Below are 20,928 nucleotides of genomic sequence, written 5' to 3' on the forward strand. Positions count from 1 at the left end.
TTCGAACTTTCGTATATACTTTGCGCAGAATACCGTCGAAATATTTCAGGAGCAACCCCGCCGCGGGGAGGGAAAAAAATGGACGACCGAGATAGAAAAATTGAATCGCGACAATCATGGAGCCTCTCTTTCTCTCTCTCGACGCGGGGAGAAATATTATTTCACGACAGCAAAAACATCGATCATTCAATTTCCGAGGATATCGTTGCGTCTATCCGGGTTAAAATTATTTTTTTTCTTCTTTTCCAAATATTCGCGCGCGCATTTTGCATCGATGCGCCAAAAGTGCACCTAGCTGCGTACAGAATGATGCATATACACAAAGCAACTATATATGTATACTACTATACTATATATGTATAGAAGAGAACGTCGGCTTAACAAAGGCCGGCGCGATAAATCTCTTGGTTACGAGGGGGGAGTTAAAAATTAACCCGCTTGATGCTACCCGGGCACCGCCCACCGCGTCTCGGCTATTTGTCATGATCTACGGTTTATTGTCCGAAAGGAATTTCCCCGGGCAAGGAAACTACGCGGAGAACTACAGAGCGTGCACAAACCCGGCGCGCGCGACGGTTTCGTCGCGGAATTTCCAGAATTCCTTTTGCGGGTGACAATAATGACACGGATCCCGGGGCAAAAATTCAGATGCGTTCTCTCTCTCTTTCTCTCGACGAAACCCGAGAGAGCGCAATATCATCTTAAATGCAACAATATATTTCTTGTACATTACCATAACTGCGATTTTTATAGGATATGCACATCTCTCGCTCTCGAATCGCATCTGCGGAGGGAATTTCTCTGATAGATTCTTGTGGCTTACCTGAAACGAAAGAAAAAAAATGTAAGTTTATTTTTGCAAATTTTTTTTCTTAATACGATTCCCTGAACGGAGTATCATATATACAAAGTGATTCTAAATAAGTGCGAAAAATTTTAGGACATTATTCTTTATCGAAAATTAAAGAGTCTTTTATATAAACATATACTCCTTTCTTGAGGAATTATACTCTTATTCTCTTTTTTTTTCTCAAATTTTATTTTTATCCCATTTTTTCCAACATTTACTATAATTTTGTTTTGCTTGCTCTTTTGTTCTAAAATTCAACTTCTCGTAACTCGAAATCTATCACATTCCAACCTGTTAAAAAGTTCTAATACAAGTTTCATCCCCGTATTCGTATAACGACACGAGAGGATTAAAAAAATATTAATAAATATCCTTTTGTCTAATAGAAAATGTTCGCACCTTTCATTTTTTTAACATGTCCAAAAAATTTGAGAAAAAAATAAAAACCTAATTTTCACTTCCCTTTTAAAGGAGTATATCCTTAGAGAGGGATATAGGAGTATATGTATGTTTATTTAAAAGACCTCTCTCTTAATTTTTGACAAGGAATTATTTTCCAAAATTTTTCGTACTTATTTAGATTTCTTCTCTTTTGAATATTAATTTTTTTCTTACGATTCCCCGAACGGGGTATATATATATATATATATGTATATCCTCTCTTTAGAATATTTTTGCACTTCTATTTATCCTAAAAATATTACGCCCCTCTTGTGGATTTGCCACTTTCGAGACAAGCGAGCCGTATATCAAAAGTACCATCCTCGGCATCACTGGCTTTCTGATGTCCTTTTTCATTTCGCCGTGCACAAGCACCGTGAAAAGCTGTGCATTAAAAATAATAAACGAGAATCTACCGCGCAAACACACAGGAAGCGGCGCGTCTGCGGCATCCCTGTATCTCGAGATCTCTCTAGACCGGAAACACTCGAAACCCCTCGATTTTTTTTTATTTAATAAGGACTCTCTCAGTAAACCGCAATTGCTCGGAAACGGGTCATAAAATTTTGAATTCTTTTTTTTTTCCCCGCTACCGATGGGGCGGGAATGCTATTTAATCGTGATTAACGTGCGCGGCGGAGAGGCTGGGAGACGAAATAAAATTAAAACGGATAAATACTGCGCACTGCGGTAATTTGGCGAGTTCCCAGAGATATAGTCGGACATATACATATATACACATACACACACGTAGCTGCATTAAGCGACCGAATCTCCCTTTCTCAAACCTTGGAGCTTTATATTTGGCGCTATCTTTCTCTCTTTTTACCTATCCTCTCCTCCTCGATCTCTCCTATTATCAGTTTTCCCTACATCCTGAAACCACAACGATGGAAAACTCACGGTGAGCATTCGCACGAAGAATTCGGCCGCGGTCGCATATATCTTTCGGACCAAGCAACGTGTCACTCGGTGAAATATTTTTTTCGAAGAGGAATATCACGTTAACTGTGTAAGAGTTTCGAATGGTGGAACTGGGATAAAAGCAAAAGCCATTACGCATTCGTATGGTTAAAAAATAACAAGAAAAAACATACACTGGTTCGACAAAATGCACTTGTCGAATTGCATAAAAAAATTTTGGAAAACTTGCAATTCTTATATAAATATATATAAGCAATAACAATTCCGATTGATGTTTTTCTATTTAATTTTTTTTTATATACCAAACCTGATTTTATAACTTTTATTTCGATCAATTATATAATTTATTAATCTATCCTGTGAAAAAAAATTATTTGAGCAATATATCTAGTTGAAATTTCACACATTTTTCTCTAATAAGTTTCATCTTTTGTATGACGACTGTCGCTCCTGATTTTACATCTGCGATGAAAGTATTAATAAATAAAATGTACAAATGGACGACGCAGTGTAAAACTTGCCTTACATCCGACTATCACACGTTACGGGTACATCTCGTGACAGAGATGTACACCAGATATTCGTCTGACAAAAGTAAAAAATATTTTTCGCGGTGAAAAATCGACGCGCGGACTAAAACGGGAGAAGTTTCTTCCTTGCAAAACGCGCATACACACGTAAAATCCTGGCATATGTGTAATATTTTTGGCAAAAAAAAAATAACAAATCCGTGAAATATTGCGTGAGTAATCCTATAAAATTGAGCCTGAGTGTGATAACAATCACAATATCCCTCTGTAATCTCCCAATTGCAAACTTGGTTCCTCTAATTAATTCATGTAATCTCTGAAGCTCTGATTAATTTTTATCAACCACTACCATTTGGTTAAAAAATAATAATAAATTAGCTAAAAATAAATTACATAGAAGTTAAACTAATATATAAAAAATATATGTATATAAATATAAAATATATGTATAAATAAATAAATATATATTTATTTTTATGTATTATATAATATGTAAAAATATTAAATATATACTATATCTATTTCTGATATTAATATCTATTTACCAACGTAAATCGTACATACTAATTTATTATTTATCTTCTCTTTCCATTTTTTATCCGCGTTTATAAGACAATAAAAAAAACAATAAAAAATAAAAAATGCAACCGACCATTCGGCGTAAATAAATCATACTAGCTAATTCATCTTTGCATGAGCCGCATGAGGAAAAAGGAGGAAAACGGCGATGCTGTTCATGTCCGCGAATGCAGCTGGCTCATTACGCCGCGTGTTTACGAGTTGTGCGCTAATGCTTTAACACTATAATATAATCGCCGGACGGTGAATCCCACCGGAGAGGGAGGAAGGGGAGGAGGATGAGAAAACACTGTGGAGGTGAATCTCGTCCGCGCGGCCGGACCAATTACGCTGAAACGTTGCCGTACAATGCTACGCTACGAAATGTACACTCACGGACATCATGCCGGGAATTATGGCAGGTATTAAGAGCATTAGGAAGCTATTGTCGCGCGTAGGCGTGTGCAATGTGCCGTACCAAATACCCCGTGTAATTGTTCACCGTCGGATGATCAGGGATCGTCGAAGCTGCCCTGAAACTTAACCCACGTTCGTGAGAGCCAGGTGCATGCATTACGCGAATAGAATGCGCTAAACTTCGCTAAAATACGTACGAGATTCATTGGTGATCATAAAACGCAAAAATTAGGTATACACATATATCAGAATTAATCGTAATCGAAATTGTAATAATTTTATCGATTCAAAGGAAAATTTAAAGCACTTAAGTTTTCCGCATTATCTATTATTTGTTCCATATAAATGTTGAACGTGTATTCATTTTTCGTAGTCGCGCATACTAATTAGGATAATAAAGAATAAATTCTATACCAGAGGCAACCAACTATATATATTTCGTGTTTCGCGCTATTAAAGCCGGATGAACGAGAGATGTGGTAGAGGGAAATATTAAACTCTTATATAACTCTAGTACCTTCTTTAAGATAATATTAACACATGACTGTACTTTGAAAACTCGGGTCATAATTTAATTCGCTCCGTTGCTGAGCTTATTGCCGCTCCGTTCTCCGTTAAGTTTTTTCTTACGTTTTTCATTTAATTACGAGTCTTACGTCAGAAACGGTGCGACCGATATTAAGCCGATCATCGTAATAATATCGAAGAGGGTACTTTGATGAAAAGATGTATGGCAGGAGCCTGATAAAAGTTTAGAAACAGTATTTTCTCCTCTTTCCGTATATATATATATATATATATATATATATATATATATATCGGCTGCAATTCCTTGAAAATTTCATTTAGGTAGCAATCACAACAAATCGGCTTTAGGTTCATGCTTGAACAGTAATATATCCCAGTACTATCGGTATCTCCGTTCAAAAGCACCTTTACGAACAACATATATTTCCGAGGTAATAAATTTCATTTAATTGGACGACGCGATATACTGGAATATTTGCATAAGATTATATAAAATAAACGTTCGGCAAATCGGAACCCGAAAAAATGGAAATAATTTTTTAATTCGCGTTTCGCGATAAATATCGGTTAAGAGAAATAATATTTTCTCATTAATTACATATATATGATTTTTTTTGCAACATGCCGATTTATAACTGTAGCATATTGCGTAAGCGCGAGATGAAAATCTCCTTTAAGAACACGTGCTGTATTATAAATGGAGAACCGCCGGAAGGAAAGGCGTTTGCACCGAGTAAAATAGCTTAGTTATGCCAAGGGGAGTATACCGTGCAGAGGAAGAATCGGGGAAAAAATGTATTTGCCTCAGCGAAAGAACTTGTGCGCGGCAACGCAGAATTCTGAAGGGCATTGCAGCAAAGAAACGATTTGTAGAGCAGACGAGTTATTTAACGAAGGTTCAAAACTTTTCGAGAGCCATGAAAATATTTGGAAAGGGAAAAAATTAATGCAAGGCGCTACACTCGACATTGCAGCTGCATTTTTCTTTTTTTTCGAAAGCTAAACTTGGCTCAGAGACAGATCTGCACTCGTGCAATCATAAATAGACCTTCTTATATATTCTCAGAATTCATCCGATTATTCTTTTTTCAAAGCAACTCAAGTTATAGAGGAGAAGACGATACAATTATTCTGTCAACTTGGAAATGTATACAATTAGCGTTTGAAAATATTAATTTACTGATCATTTAAAAATTCATAATTACTTAAATCGATTCGCCTTATATATGCATAATCTTTTATTAATTATGCGGTATTAAAATCTTTTTTTTATCGAATCGTAAAGCTAGGTTTCAAGTAAAACATATAGCGATTATTCGTCAAGTGCAAAAAAGCAAATGATGTTTTGCGAGATATCATAATAATTGTCAGCGCGAAAGTGTCAAAATGCAGAATTAACCAAGTGCCAACGCCTGCATATGTATTCCCTATAATAAATCTGCGCTATTAATACGAAAGGCCGATTACGGCGCCGGCAAGCAAATATATATACGGCAGCTGGAGCAGAAAGAAGAAAAGTACAATTAAACCATACGTCGTCGGCGCGCACGTTTTGCTTTAATTAGTCCAGATTTCTCTTAGCTCCACGAAGAATACCAAAACGACTTCAACCCCTTTGTCTAAGCGATCTAATAAAGCCCTCTCGGCACGTTCATTCTCGGCGAAAATTTCTTCCGCCTGAAAATCAGCTGTAATCTCACGTTTTCTCGCGCTGATACGGACTTATCTGAGGGAAATCTACCGAAGATACCAAGATATTTTAAAAAAGGGAAGAAAAGAAAACAAGCGGAATGAGCTATGAAAAACAATTTTTTTCAAATTTTGTTTCACATTTTTAAACAATAATTTTGTTTTAATTAGAAATATAATAATTTGCAAGAAATGCCATACAAATAATAAATTATCGTTTCGAACTATTCATATCTATACTGTTCACGTTTGTAATTTTTTTTTTATATTATTTTTATTTGAGAGCAAAATATTTTCAACGCTTAAACAAGTTTTCCGAAAATGCAATTTAAGTAGAAGTTAAATAGCTTCTCGATACGATTTTCTCTGTGCATTAGTGGCTATTTCTATTGCAACAAAATGTATAAAAATAGTATTTGGCACAGAGAGAAAATGTCATTCATTTGAGTCTAATCTAATGGCTCGAGTCATTGATCGAGATTTCTAAGTTAACGTACGTCTCAAAAAATAAAAAAAATATTGTCTAGAAGGATGCAGAACTAACTATTTAATCAAGTTTATTAAGGAATTATTTAAGCGTAAAATAAATGCGCGGTGAAAAAAATACTATATAAAACTGTTTACCGAGAAGAACATTTCCGTCATAAAGTTTGCCGGCACTCCTTAATTGCTCAATGAAAAAAGCAAATAAACTTTGCAACGCTTTTTTTCCTTTTACTTGTCCCCCATGGCATCTTTATTTGTTAGAAGAAAAAAAGAAGATCGAAGCGCAACGCGAACAAAATATAAAGACATCGGGGTTTTCATTCCCTTATTTCTAGAATCTTTCATTTGCACGGTATCATTTACAGATGTATTCAAGAGTAGATCGATTACATTGTTGCTGACTTTAATTGTTGTTAATGTTTTCCATTTTCATAGTCGTCAAAATATAATCTTTAAGCTTTTTTGATCAAACGATTTTTTTAAATATGCATTACGTCAATACACATAATTTTCCTCTATATTGTATATTTTAATATACTTAACAAAGACATTTTCAAAAAATGTAGAAATGATATTTATAGAATGCATGATATATCTATAAAAGGTAAAAAAAAAAAAAAAAATATATATATATTTCAAATATTTTGTTCTATCAAAATAATTGATTAATTAATTAATTAATACTGCGTTATGTGTCTTTACTACTGTAACGTAGACTATTAAAGATAATTTAGTGAGAATGTCACTTAATACATGAAAACTTGGGCCATTTATCGCGATATAGCCTATTTTATAAGCTAACACGATAGGAAAGGATGATGACGCCGAAACGCATCAAGAACGGAGTGACATTCCGGAAATTAACGATTTCTAGTTGCTGACAAAGCCGGATTTATGGACCGAGTCTGTGCGCGTAGGTGCTTTGGGTATCGAAATCGGCCGCTTTAATGAACCTCCGGACAATCCGCCGCCTAACCCTCGTGTCGTATGCAATATACATACGTTCCAGCCGCAAACTCATTGTCAGTTCCGCAACGATGCCGATTCCTGACGAACAGGATCACGCACGTGTAATTTCGACACGAATGCATATTCGCGAGAATTCATCACGGCAAAGCTGAATACTACATATAAGATATCCTTTTTCAAAATCTGGTTATTGTTATATTTATTTTGATTAAAAAAAAAAAAAAAAAATCGAAAATTTAGATGTACTATAGCATAATAAAACAAACTGCATCTATATTTTAATGTTTTATATGTATAACATTAAAATAGTTTAATATCTCACGTGAAATACCAATGTGTGCAACTACTGTAATAGATGTTTTTCAAAAATAATTTCGGTCAAATTTTTTTTTCTCGTAAAAATATTTCTATTCCTAACAGGTGATATATTTTTACAATGGAAACAGCAATTCAATGTTTAAAAGCAATAACGACTGTGAGGAAATCTCAATTTTACTATCTCTTGTTAAAATAGTCAAAACAATTCTTTTGTTATTTATTTTAAAGGCGACTAACCGAGATGAAAGAAAAATGCGAACAGAAAAATATAAATATATAAATAAAATAAAATCGAAAAAATAATACTGATAAAAAATTCGACTTTATATATAAGTACAATTAAACATTAAGTATTTTACAAGATTATATTACACTTATACAACATATAAAATATTTTTCATAACGCAAATATTTGATAAATTCCCTTATATCGGTTTGTCCTTACAATTTCCTTCTACTACTTATGTATGTAGAAAGCCTTTCGACTTTCTGATGTCCGCGATCTCGCAGTAAAGTAGCGATTTGCGCAACTTCCGGTTACTTATAGTCCAGCCCGTGCGTCTCTGCGACAGGACGCAGTGGAAAAAGGATCATGTGGACGGACAAACGTACCTTTATACAAACGGCGCTTTATATATATATACAGTGGCAAGTGGATGAAACTCTCTGCCGAAACCTACCAGCTTGATGTTCGCAAGAAGGCGAATCGGGTCAAACCGAACGAGAGGCGCGCGCATGCACAGGTCGACCGACCTGTGCGAACACATATGCAGATCTGCATTGAGGACCGTCTTGTTACCGTCGACCGACCGACCGACCGTATCCTGCGCAAAGGCCGAGAATCCCCCGCATATCCGGTTATAGACATTAACTAAATATTTGCGCGAGCAGAGAACCACACGCGAGAAACGTCTGGGATTAACCTCGGGCGATGGTACGTTAACGCGATGCGGGAGGTAGAAAATTGCCTGCGAGAGCGGAGAGGTACAAGAGAGAGATGTGGACGACAGGTGGTGACGAGGGATTCGACCCGGAGGATGACAAGCCGATCGGAAAAGCAGAGAGAGAGAGAGACTCGTTCAACAGTAATAAGATGCTAATCGCGCGCGTCCGCTGGCGATCTAAATCCCCTTTGTGGAGCGGAAAGAGAAATAGGAAATAGAATGAAATAGTATCATTTCTTGTTTTCTTTTTATGACGTTTTTTTTAGAAAATTATAAAAATACGCAACGATGCGCAAATAACATCGATCTTTTTTTTTTTACCTCTATGATATTTCCGATACTTTATTTAATGATGTATCTTTGATAGTTTCCAATACTGTAGATATATAGATACATGTAGAGCCATTACGAACGACATTACGGATGATTAAAGTAATATTCAAATTAAATACACCGGTGAAATCACAGTTTCTAATAGCACGGCATATTGACAAGTTTAATAACTCTATTAAATATCGAACCAATTTATTAAAGTATCGCCGAGCGCTGGTTTTGTATCAACAGCAACTTTGTTATCAATCGATGACATGGTCGTGACGGATCAATCGAGTGTCCACGTGGAAAACGAATTTAAATCAAACCATATGCTATCGTTTGTTGACTACATAACATTGTACAAATAGCAATAAATTTGTCAGAATCGAATTTATGTACAAGTAAATCGTATACAATGAGTAAAATAATTAAGTACATCATGTTATATTCATGATGAATGCGGCAAAATATAAATGTACGATAAATATATATGCATATTATTTAATAAGAGGCACAAGAAATGCCTTTATATTATTTATATTTGTTCTTAATTAAAATCAGATTACAACTAAAAACAAATATAAATAATGTAGAGGTATTTCTTGCTTCTTATTAAATAATAAAAAAATATTTTTTCTGTCGACAATAACTTTATCGAATAATTCCAGCAAATAATTCCCAGTATCATTCAGGATTGAGAGAAGAAGGTTATCCGAATGAAGGTTAAAAATTCCCAGAAAATCCCGGGATTTCACGATTTGACCCACCACCGTCCGTTTTATTTTTCACTTTTGACAACCGGCCATAAACGTCACATTCCACCGGGCAGAATATCTCGCATGCCCCGATATCACAACGGTATGCACACGATACAGATGTACGTATATGTATATACATACATATACATACGTGCGTGTCGTAAGTCGTAAGATACACGTGCACACGTGGCGATGTGATTCGGCAGTGCGCGAATCGGACGATCGAGAATCGGGTCATCAGAATGGCACTTATTTCAAACCGGTCCTCGCGAATCATCCCTATATATTTTACGGACACCTGTATGCACGTATACGTGACACGCACACAAGGTCGCGAAAACCAACGTGTTCACAAGGGGGAGGAAGGGTGAAGATACCACGAATTTACCATTATTATCGATCGTATGACTTGTATAATTTTACATATTCAAATAATTTTACATATGCAACAAACCGGCGAATCTCGAACAAATGCGTAACCTAAATGCTCGCGTTACATCGCATTTTTCTTTTATTATTCTTTTTTATTAGAGCCTTAATTTATTTAAAAAATAAAAAATCAAATCAAAACTCAAACGGTAAAATAATCCGGAAAGTAATCGTGATTTTTTGTTAAATTAAATGTCAAAAATTTCTCTTTGTCGAGATAAATTTATTTGTCATCCTTTGAGAAATTTTCCGGATTACATTTATAACGTTTATTCTTTTTATTAAAATTTTAATTTATTTTTAAAAAGTCGAATAAAAAATCAAACAGTTATATAGCTAATCCGGAGAGTGTTCGCGAATAATTTTCTGAAAAAATTAAACGTCAAAAATTTCTTTTTGTCGAGATAAATTTATTTTTTCATCTTTTTTTGAAAATTTTCCGGATTACATTTAAAACGTCAGTGCAGATTTTCAAATGACCGAAATCAACCGAGTGGTACCGGGGCTATATATATACGAGTGACATTGCATTTCACCGACCCGCGTTTCGCTCATTACAAGCCCCGAAATCTATACATGTGTACATGAAATAACGAGTGCTGTTCGCTACATGTGTTCACGAGTTACGTGCGAGACACGCGCGTTTTTGTCCCGTAAATAAGGTACACTCTCGCTGAAAACAACGTTGATAATCACCGTTACTTTTATGTTTCAAGAGAACGCGTCGTGTGCATTGCTATATTTTTGCCATGATAAAGGATACATGCGCAATGCGCAATGTGCAATATAATTTGCCTTTCCAATTATTTTAATATACACAATGGTTCTTTTCTCGATTTTAGCGTTTTCATGAATCAATAGGTATTTTGACGAATTTAATTTCTTTTTTTCTGAACAAGTACAAAAAATTTTATTTGTCTATATACTGAGAGAATTTTCTCTTTAAATTTACCCTGAAAATCATGGTAATCGTGGGACAATATGGTATGGAAAGAATTTTATGAGAATTTTAATTAATATTTATCACAATAAAAATAATATCTATCACAATAAGATATAAAACATGTTTGATTAATTTTACTAAACTGCATAGTGTAAAATTAATTTAACATATTTTATATTTTAATGTGATAGATATTAATCAGAGAAATTCTCATAAAATTCTTTCCATACCATATATTGTCCCACAATTACCATGATTTTCAGGGTAAATTCTGAGAGAAAATTCTCTCCGTTTAGAGAATGCATCTCTACAGAAAACAATTGACTGTGTTAAACAAATAACTAAATTTACCCAACAATTCATTATCTCCTAATTATAAATATTGAGCATCCAGAAAGTGAGAGAGAGAGATTTTCAATATTCCGTTAAAAATTTATTTACCAAGATACAATATAGAAAATTATTATCAATTAGAGACAATATGAATTTATTACTGAAAGAATAAAATAGAAGAGTGTCTGCGTTTTGCTCTCGATTAAATAAGTAGAGCAAAACATAGCTTACAAGTTGCAAATATCCAATATCGAAAGCCAATTACTGAATATCAATTTGTTGGATAGGATGGTTGAAAAACCAGATTACTGTTCCATATCGTAAATAAATAGCATGAATAAATATCAATTAACTGAAATCTGTACGAAACGACGGTAAAACCGATAAATGAGCTCGGCTGATTAGCTAAGGTAAAATTTGTCGATTGCAGTTTAATCTGATATGAGTAACATGCTTTAATACAAATTTCACAATGGAAAAAAAAAATTAAATATTACACGCGATAAAATAAACTAATAATATCTCAAGAATTTTACATTTGAAAAATATTGAAAATCATGAAAAAAGTAACGTTCGAAATGTAATCAAGAATCTATAAATTGCACAAAATTTTCCTTAAACAAAGAGATAATCTAAAGGTAAATTAAGAGGAAATCATTATATCAAACTTCTCTCGCACATCCTTTTACACGTGACAGATCAGAATATTATACACCGGCGTAACATTGATAATTACACAAATCGAATTACTCGTCTGCTCTACATTTACTCATCGCGATAATTAACGTCTCCGTTGGTGGTAATGTAATATGGCGGATGTAACATGCAACGGGAATAAAGCGTGAGAATATGCGGGATACGTCTTCTCGACTTACAAACCAAGAAGAATTGCAATGTAATATCGTTCATCACGTGCTATTCGTCAGCATTATAGTTTCTCCTCATTTGTGTACCACATATTTCTCTAAAAGTTGATCCAAGTATTTTTTTAAAAATATAATAACAGTTTTATATGCAAATTTTCCGAGGCGATCAATAATAGAAGAAACGACGATGTTCCATATACTTTTAGTCTTATTTGAACAATGTGAAGTAAGAAGAACTATGTGCATATAATATGAGGAACTTATATGACAATGCGCCATTTCCTTGAAATACCGCAATGCGTTTCGTCGAAGTGGCACGACAATGATGATTCAATCGTTCCTTTATGTCGTGCTTTAAATATACATATAAGACCAAGTATACCTGTGCTGTGGAAGCCATTTTCTTTAATGCCTCTTATTTCGAGCAAAAATGAAATAAAAATTTCAAATATGCATTAAATTTAAGTGGCTGCATTTTTTAAATAATTTAATTATATTTTGGCATATCGCAATAAATATATGTTATATTATATATTTTTACATTTATATATTAAATATAATATATAATATATAATATATAAATATATCAAAATAATATAAAATATAATATATAAAATGTAATATATAAATATATCAAAATAATATAAAATATAATATATAAAATGTAATATATCAATATATCAATATATAATATAAAATATAATATATACAGAAATATATATCAATTTAGAATAAAATACAAATGTCGATAAAAAAAATTAAAATGTCTGAAATTACGCGTACGAGAAAAAAAAGATGTACGCAAGATATCAAGGGGAGCAGATTCAAGTGTTCCCCTGCGGACAGGCAACGAGCGGGGGACGTCGCGTCGTCCTAATCTGATCTGAAATGCACACGGACGATTGCGGCACGGAATAAAGCACACGGAATCTCGATCGGCGATTGTGTAAAATACTGTAAAACGAGCGTTTCGGTACGACACTCTTACCCGAAGTGTTCTCGCCATATACGAGCAGCTATACGCGTGACTACTCGAAACAACTGATGATTTAATCAACTCCGTTATACGAAAGCGGCACTCGACGACGGCGCTTCGATTGCGGCCGCCGTGCTTAACGACCGAATCGTTTCCTGCAGGTTAACGCGATTAGTCCGCCCCATTAGCGCGTTCGCGTTTAAGCGCCGCGTCGCGCCGGCGATTACATAGAGAGACGAGTCAGGTCAGTCACCGAACGCGCGGATCTCATACTCTCTCCGCAAAACCACCCTCGAATTTAACGAATTTAACTATCGGATGGGAAAAAATATTCCGCACCCCCGAGAGAGAAGATGAGAACCCCCGTGGAGCGACTTCGCCCAATGAATTTTACTGCGATAAGTGCGCGGAGACATGGATTCCACCGTCGTCGGTTTCCGCGGTAAATGGCGGCGGCGAAATTTATAGCGTTCAAGAATACTCCCTTTAAAACGTTTAAACGACGAGATTTTCGGCGATTCCGCAGTTTCACGCCGACCAACGGGAAGATCGGTATGAATAGAAAATATCGGCGCGTTTTATTACTCTATATGTATATATGCTCGATTTTCAAGAAATATTAATTCTTATTAATAGAAATATATTAATTCTTATATTAATAGAATATTAATAGAAATAATACACAGAGAGAATTTTCTCTTAGAATTTACCCTGAAAATCATGGTAATCGTGGGACATGGTATGGAACAAATTTTTAAAATATGTTTGATTAATTTTACCATACTTTTAATAAATTTTACTGTACTTTTAGTAAATTATTTAGTTAATTATATTAATCAAACAAATTTTATATTTTATTGTGATAGATATTATTATTTTTTATTGTGATAAATATTAATCAGAGAATTCTCATAAAATTCTTTCCATACCATATTGTCCCATGATTATCATGATTTTCAGGGTAAATTCTAAGAGAAAATTCTCTCTGTGTATTAATAGAAATAATAAATATATTAATAGAAATATTAATAAAAATTAGCTATTAATAGAAATATTAATTCTTATTAATATTTCTGAATAATCTTAATAATCTTAATTATTTATTGTCCGCAACTCGACGCGGCTATTGAAATAAAATTAACGAATCTATGAATGAAAGTCGGGGTGATACATCACGATATCCGATATACCTACAATTGGGGACTACTTAAGAGAGATCAATTCGCGTCGAATGCTCAATTACATTAATTCGTTTCATCGTCGAATGATTATCAGTGATTAATAAGCGTCAGAGATTGGAACGATTATGATCTGCGATTTCCGTTATTCGAGAAATGCATGGTGATGCAAAGTCGTTTATGAAAACCGATGGTAAGATCGGTCGCTGGTTGCGAAACGAATGCCTTCCGAATTTTTTTTAACATGTCGTCAAGTATATAACTCCAAATAAAATAAATCACAATTTTATCGACATAATATTACGCTCGATGCTCTTATTTAAACGAATTTGTTAGATCGTGCGTAAATGTGTACGTAATGTTGAACTGCAATGATAACACTTAGCGAAAAGGTCAACAAGTTCATTAAATACCGAGAATCTCCACTTCACACACAATTGCATTTGCTATTTGATTTAATTAAAATATTAATTGTTGCAGCAACGCGACTATTCAACGATGTATATGGAAAGATAGATACTTGGTTGCTATTTTTTTTCTCGTTTGTATATAATTATTTGTATATAATCATTAAATAATTTACATTTCATTCTTTTATTTAAAACAGCAAAAGAATATACGGCAGTTTGAAAAACATGATTTTTCTTACATTGTATAATAAAAGTTGTGAATAAAAAATTTATTAATATAAACTGTTTTCAGTTAAAAATTATTTATGATCTTTGAACTCATGCGTAGGTATTACTTTTTTTTTATAAAATTATAGTAAAATTATTCTAAGACAATTCATTAAACGCAAAGAAAATTTATTGTAATAAATTCGATTATATCATCAAGTATAATAGGAATCTTAGAAAATTTGATGAACTTATTAATCTTTCAGCTAAATAGTAGCATATAGGAAACATATTAGCCGCAAATGAATTGCGTTTAAGTTCCGTGGGGAATAACAAAAAACGAATATAGATAAGAAAAATTTATTTAGCGGTGCAATTCTGAGATAATATTATTCAGCAAGTGATAGTATTGTTCGGCGAGAGACGCGTTGGAAAGAAAAGAAAGCGGAGCAATCCTCAGAAAAAATAGAGAATCTAAATGAGAGTTACAGTGCCTTGATCGATCTCTTCCGCGGCTTTTTAACGGCAACATAAACATAAGCTTTAGAAAAGACCGGCAGTACACTATTCGTTCATATTATCCGCGTTATTCGTTTTATCCGCCTTGCTACTACTTTTCCGCGTCCGAGATAAATTGATATAGCTTATACGAACACAAAAAAGATCTGACCGCGTCAATTTTTCATAAAGCACGAACAATTCGCGAAAATTTATTTCGGCGAAAAGCAAACGCGCGTAATATTTCTTACAAAACAAAATTCGAGTCTGCTTTCCATTATATTGCATATACATATTTGAAACATCACGAATGAAACATGACAAATAAGTAAAGTGCACGTAGTTCGATTTTAGTTTATTCGACACCGACCGAAAATATCTACATGTCGTAAGTTGTAATGTCCTCGAAATAGAAATGGCTTGATGTTTGCGATTGAATGCATTTACTCGACAAGGATATCACGCAACGAAATGCTTGGATATTGTGCCATCTGCACACTGCATATGCATATATATTTATATGCGGTACATTTGTCCTCACGCGTCATAAATGAAACAATATATGTATATGCATATACGCTTCCTTACAGATTATTTGATTTTTCGCACCATCGATTAAACTCGACGGCCAAAGTATTTCGATACATAATATATGAGGAAAAAAAATCCCCTCTCTTTACTACGAATTTTAAAAATAATTTAAGAGATACCTTGAGTCAAGGGAGAGTAAAATGAATAATATTATCTCAGATCGAGAAAATGATAAATGATAAATAAATGCGCGTAAGTCCAGATTTTATAATTTTTAATACTTGCAGCTAAAACAATATGACGATATCGAATTGCAAGTGCAGAACGTTCAAGCTCATTCGAGCGATGAAATTTCTGAATTGTGGGATAAGTGATTTTGCATTAATGCGATTTTGTCACGAAAATGTTCTTGCGACTTAGAGAATCTTGATTCTCGAGGTGATCGACCGCGGTTTTGGCCGATGTACAAATAAAATATCATAGTCCAGAATCTTTCGTAATACGTGCCAAATTTTAATAATAAGCACGCTTGACATCCGAAATAATTTCTTTAACGAAATTGGTTTGGAATAAATATAGAATTAATTCGCCGAAAAAGATATTCGCGTGTGTTATTTTATTTGATGATAGGTCATATTTATGTCATAATTTTCTTTTTTTTCAATTTTTCATCAGCGGGATATTATGATCTGAAACATCGTATGAACATAAAATCGACCCAATCACTTCGTACACATATATATCCTCGAAAACGTAGAAGGACGCTGAAGCCTGAAGCGACAACGCGTTTCTCTCTTAAGGATTAAGTAATTTGGAGCAACTTCTCATAATTGCGTAACTCGCTGGTGCAAATTGAAGTATAACTTCGCATACTTAATTGTAGCTCTAATCCAGTCTAATCTAATCTAAGATGCCGGGCGATTTCGCGTTATGGACAAGAGAATGGCCTAATTAACGCGTATAAATTTCATTACGCGGGCGTAAGCACATCGCTAATTATTCACGCGACATTTCTAGTTTTAGTTGACAAATTGCGACCCAAATTTTGCACGAGTAATAACAACTGCGATTTATCATCCTTTCCTCCTCCCTAATCATAATTTGTGTACAAATATACATCTAATATATCCCCTCCCAAAAAAGACACAGACATATTAATATTGCACAGGAAAATATTTCACGCCGCGTTATAATAAATTAATAATAATGGCGATTAAATATAAAGGCATTATCTAATTATATGGACGTGGTACCTATATTAATGTGCCGGAATTTCGGTCAAATCGGTTCAACCATCGATATAATTCATATACGCGAGCGTGTGTATGTGTGTATCAGTCTTTTTATCGAAACTCGACGAGCTGTAAATTGCGCCAGAAAATCACGATAGCCCGGAGTTTGTCCGATGAAGCGTCCGCGTTGTATACAGGGTGTTAAAAAAATGGTTACATATTTTGAGAGGAGGTAGTATTAATCAAAATAAGAAAAAAGTCCAATAAACATGGAAAACCTACAATTAATATCTTCGAAGATACAGGCTACCTTTACATTTAAACTTATTGTCTTTTCTTATTGATTGTATCACTTTTACATTGCAATAAACAAAAGAGTACTTACTAGTTTTGCTATGGTAACATTGTATATAATAACATTGGATTTGTAAACATCAGTATCAGTAAGAAATAAACAATAAGTTCAAATAGAAAGATAACCTGTATCTTCGAAGATATTGATTATAGGACCCATGTTCATTGGACTTTTTTTTCTTATTTTGATTAATACTACCTGCTCTCAAAATATGTAACCCTTCTTTTTTAACACCCTGTACGATAGCACGAATGTATGTACGTATACGTACGTGTCGCACGCGATCACGCGAGAGTAGTCAATCGGAACGCGGTGCCACGACAGAGGCCGTCGCACTCTGTCATTATATTCACGTCACATTAAGCATTTATTATGTTTAACGTTACATTTACCTCAGGCCTTCGCTCGTTTCCAGAATTCGATGTAGCGTGCGAACACACGTCACTCGAATCACATTGGATACCAATATAATATATATAATAGCCGCGAGCCGCGCATTTATGTAAATAATTAAGTTTTTGTGTCGCGATCAGCTTCGGAATCATTAATCCTTTCGCTTTAATGCTACAATATTTCCTTCTTGCGTGCCTCTTATTTAGTATATATTTTTAAATATATATCTTTTCCAGATAATATAATAAAATATAATAAAATAATGTAATATTCAATATAATAAAATTGAGAAATTGTAATTAAATTACTTAGCATTCTTTATGAAAGAATTTGCAGATACCAAATTATTAAATAGTAATTCCCGGGACGTTTAAATATATTAAATCGCGCGTACCGGTTTCAATACATTATTAAATTATAACTATTCAATTAATCTTAACTAAATATAATTAATATCAGGGATTAAATTATACATATATTAAATCGCCGGTCATAATAATTTTATATGATTTCGCATGATTTAGTGCTGTGATCCGAATAAATTTATTTATCAAATCGTATATGTGCGATCGAATCTGTAAGAGTCAAAAGGGGGGCAAAAAATCAAATTGAAATTCACGGATTACGATCTAATTTGATCGTGGCAGATAAAGATATACTGCGTGCTGCGAGATTAGAGACAATCGATCTTTTCTCTCCTATAATTATCGGGCTAGATATATTTCGTGATATTATTTCTGCGGAATGCGGATGTTGATCACGTAATGGGGTCAACATGCCGCTTGGGATTTAAAGTACAGTCAAGCACATCGCTTATTTTCGCATAAATAAAAGAATACGCAAAACGTTTCGAAAATATTCTTCGAAAGAACACATTATTTTGACTGATACATAAATAATAATCTGCAATTAATCAAATATGTCGAATAAAATGTTTATTTTTCTTTATTCGAAAAATTTACTGCCATAATGTATTAAAAATCTAAATAAATATTATTTTGCGATTTACAAAAGTATAATATATGAAAATACAAATTGGAAGTAAATTTACGCAACCGTGCTCGTTCAGCACGTGATATCTTTAAACATTATTTGACATATTGAAATTATCTGGGGTTGTGCGAATCCCAGAAGTGGAAATACAGAATACTTTTAAAAATTACATGCAAACCGCAGCAAAAAGTTTAGTGGAAAAATATGTATGTTTGGTGATGTACATATATATATACATATACGTTTATCAACTTTTCGAGTGAGCATTTTGTTTGTTTTTGCAGATCTCATCAAAATATTCGTGCAAAATTAAAATATGCCGAATATATATATATTTTATTAAACAGAATGTTAAAAATGTAAATAACGCACATATCTTGGCGTTATTTTAAACTCGTGTTTCGAAACATCACTTTATTTTATCACCCCATCAAAATCTCGCTTCTTGACGTAAAACTTTTAAAGGAAATTAGTTCATCACATCCATTATATGTTACGAATAAATAGTATTACGAATAATTATCTGATTTTCATTGACGATGTCATGAAAAACTAACGAGCAACAACAAAACAAACAGTGGCTAACCTCTACAAGATAGAAATAATATATCACGCCTGTACAGAAAGTACGAAAAGTCTCTCTCGTGTATTATGAACATTAAATCGATGGCGTCATTTGACACATTACTAGAGTGCTTCGAAACCTCCTAAATGCTGTGGCTAGCTGACAATGAATAATGCATCCTACCTTCGTATCCCTGGACGTGTGATAGTAGTAAACAAAGGCAAACATCCACGCGCATGACAAGAGCAACGCGATCTTGACATTCCGCCGCATGACTGATCCGGATCTCGCGTATATCAGGGCTCTCGTCTGCCCGGCTGATATCCTCGATATGTCCTCTATGTGAGCGCAAACCCTCGTCCTTCCCTCGCACGAAACAACACGATCTCACCCGCGAACACGTACAACACTACGAAATACCACAAACGCGCGTACCGGCAGCCGAAGCCATACTGCCGAGGACGGTTGAGAGCGGCGACTGTGATGCTTCTCGCGTATTCGACGCCATCTGCTGGCGACGCGCCGAATTAAACGACACCCGCGCGCCCAAGGGCGCCAGATTTCGGACGAATGAAATGTGATTCGATGGATTGTGCACAAGGCGAAGCGAAATTTTATTTTCAGTTTAACTTCCCAAAACCCAAATAAAGTTTTCGATACTATTCATTTCATATGAGAAAGTATTATTACAATCGCGTGTTTCTTAAATAATAACGAAAATCGTTAACATATATGTTAATATGTTAATTAGATATTTTTTAATAATAATCAATATCCAGACTTTAGAAAAAAGAAAAAAATTATGTAATAATGTAGCTCTATATACTCAAACTATTGATATTGTATATGCATAATAATATACGATCTATTTTAATTCTGTTCGAAAATTTGCTTATAGATGTTCAAATATAAATTATATAATATGTAGATAATATAATTAGACATAATACATAAAAATAAAATATAACGTACCCTATCGTTCGAAAATATAATCTAAAGTTTAATCAAAAAATTATTCTTTTATCGATATAACTTGCATAATATTAACACAATATAATTTATTAACTTATTAATATCTATTAACTTAATTAATATATATATATATATATATATATATATATTAACGCAATATGACTGATGTAAGATAAGATAAATTTATCGAAATGAAAAAAAAGCTAATATCAAATACACGAATAACCGGAAATATGATTCAGTGAATTGCATAAGGCGAAGCGAGAAACTTAATTTTCAGTTTAACTTCCCAAAACCCAAATAAAAATTTAGATACTATT

The 20,928-nt window shown here is 33.8% G+C and overlaps 1 protein-coding gene across 4 annotated transcripts in view; it reads right to left on the reverse strand.

The window, feature by feature from the left end:
* Positions 1–20,928, reverse strand: part of Pgant2 (polypeptide N-acetylgalactosaminyltransferase 2) — a 260,868-nt gene that overhangs the window by 238,000 nt on the left and 1,940 nt on the right. For 2 of the 4 annotated variants that reach the window (XM_083053226.1, XM_083053224.1), the window contains exon 1: positions 19,820–20,081. The exons of the other annotated variants lie outside the window; for them this stretch is intronic. In XM_083053226.1, coding sequence (XP_082909352.1) covers positions 19,820–19,909 — 90 coding nt within the window. In that variant the 5' untranslated portion in view covers positions 19,910–20,081. Of the gene's footprint in view, positions 1–19,819; positions 20,082–20,928 lie in introns of those variants that run through there. 4 annotated transcript variants of the gene reach the window in all.

Source organism: Prenolepis imparis, unplaced genomic scaffold (genome assembly GCF_030444845.1).
Source record: "Prenolepis imparis isolate NDT839.2.m4 unplaced genomic scaffold, iyPreImpa1.0 SCAF_13, whole genome shotgun sequence".
Classification (NCBI taxonomy): Eukaryota; Metazoa; Arthropoda; class Insecta; order Hymenoptera; family Formicidae; genus Prenolepis; species Prenolepis imparis.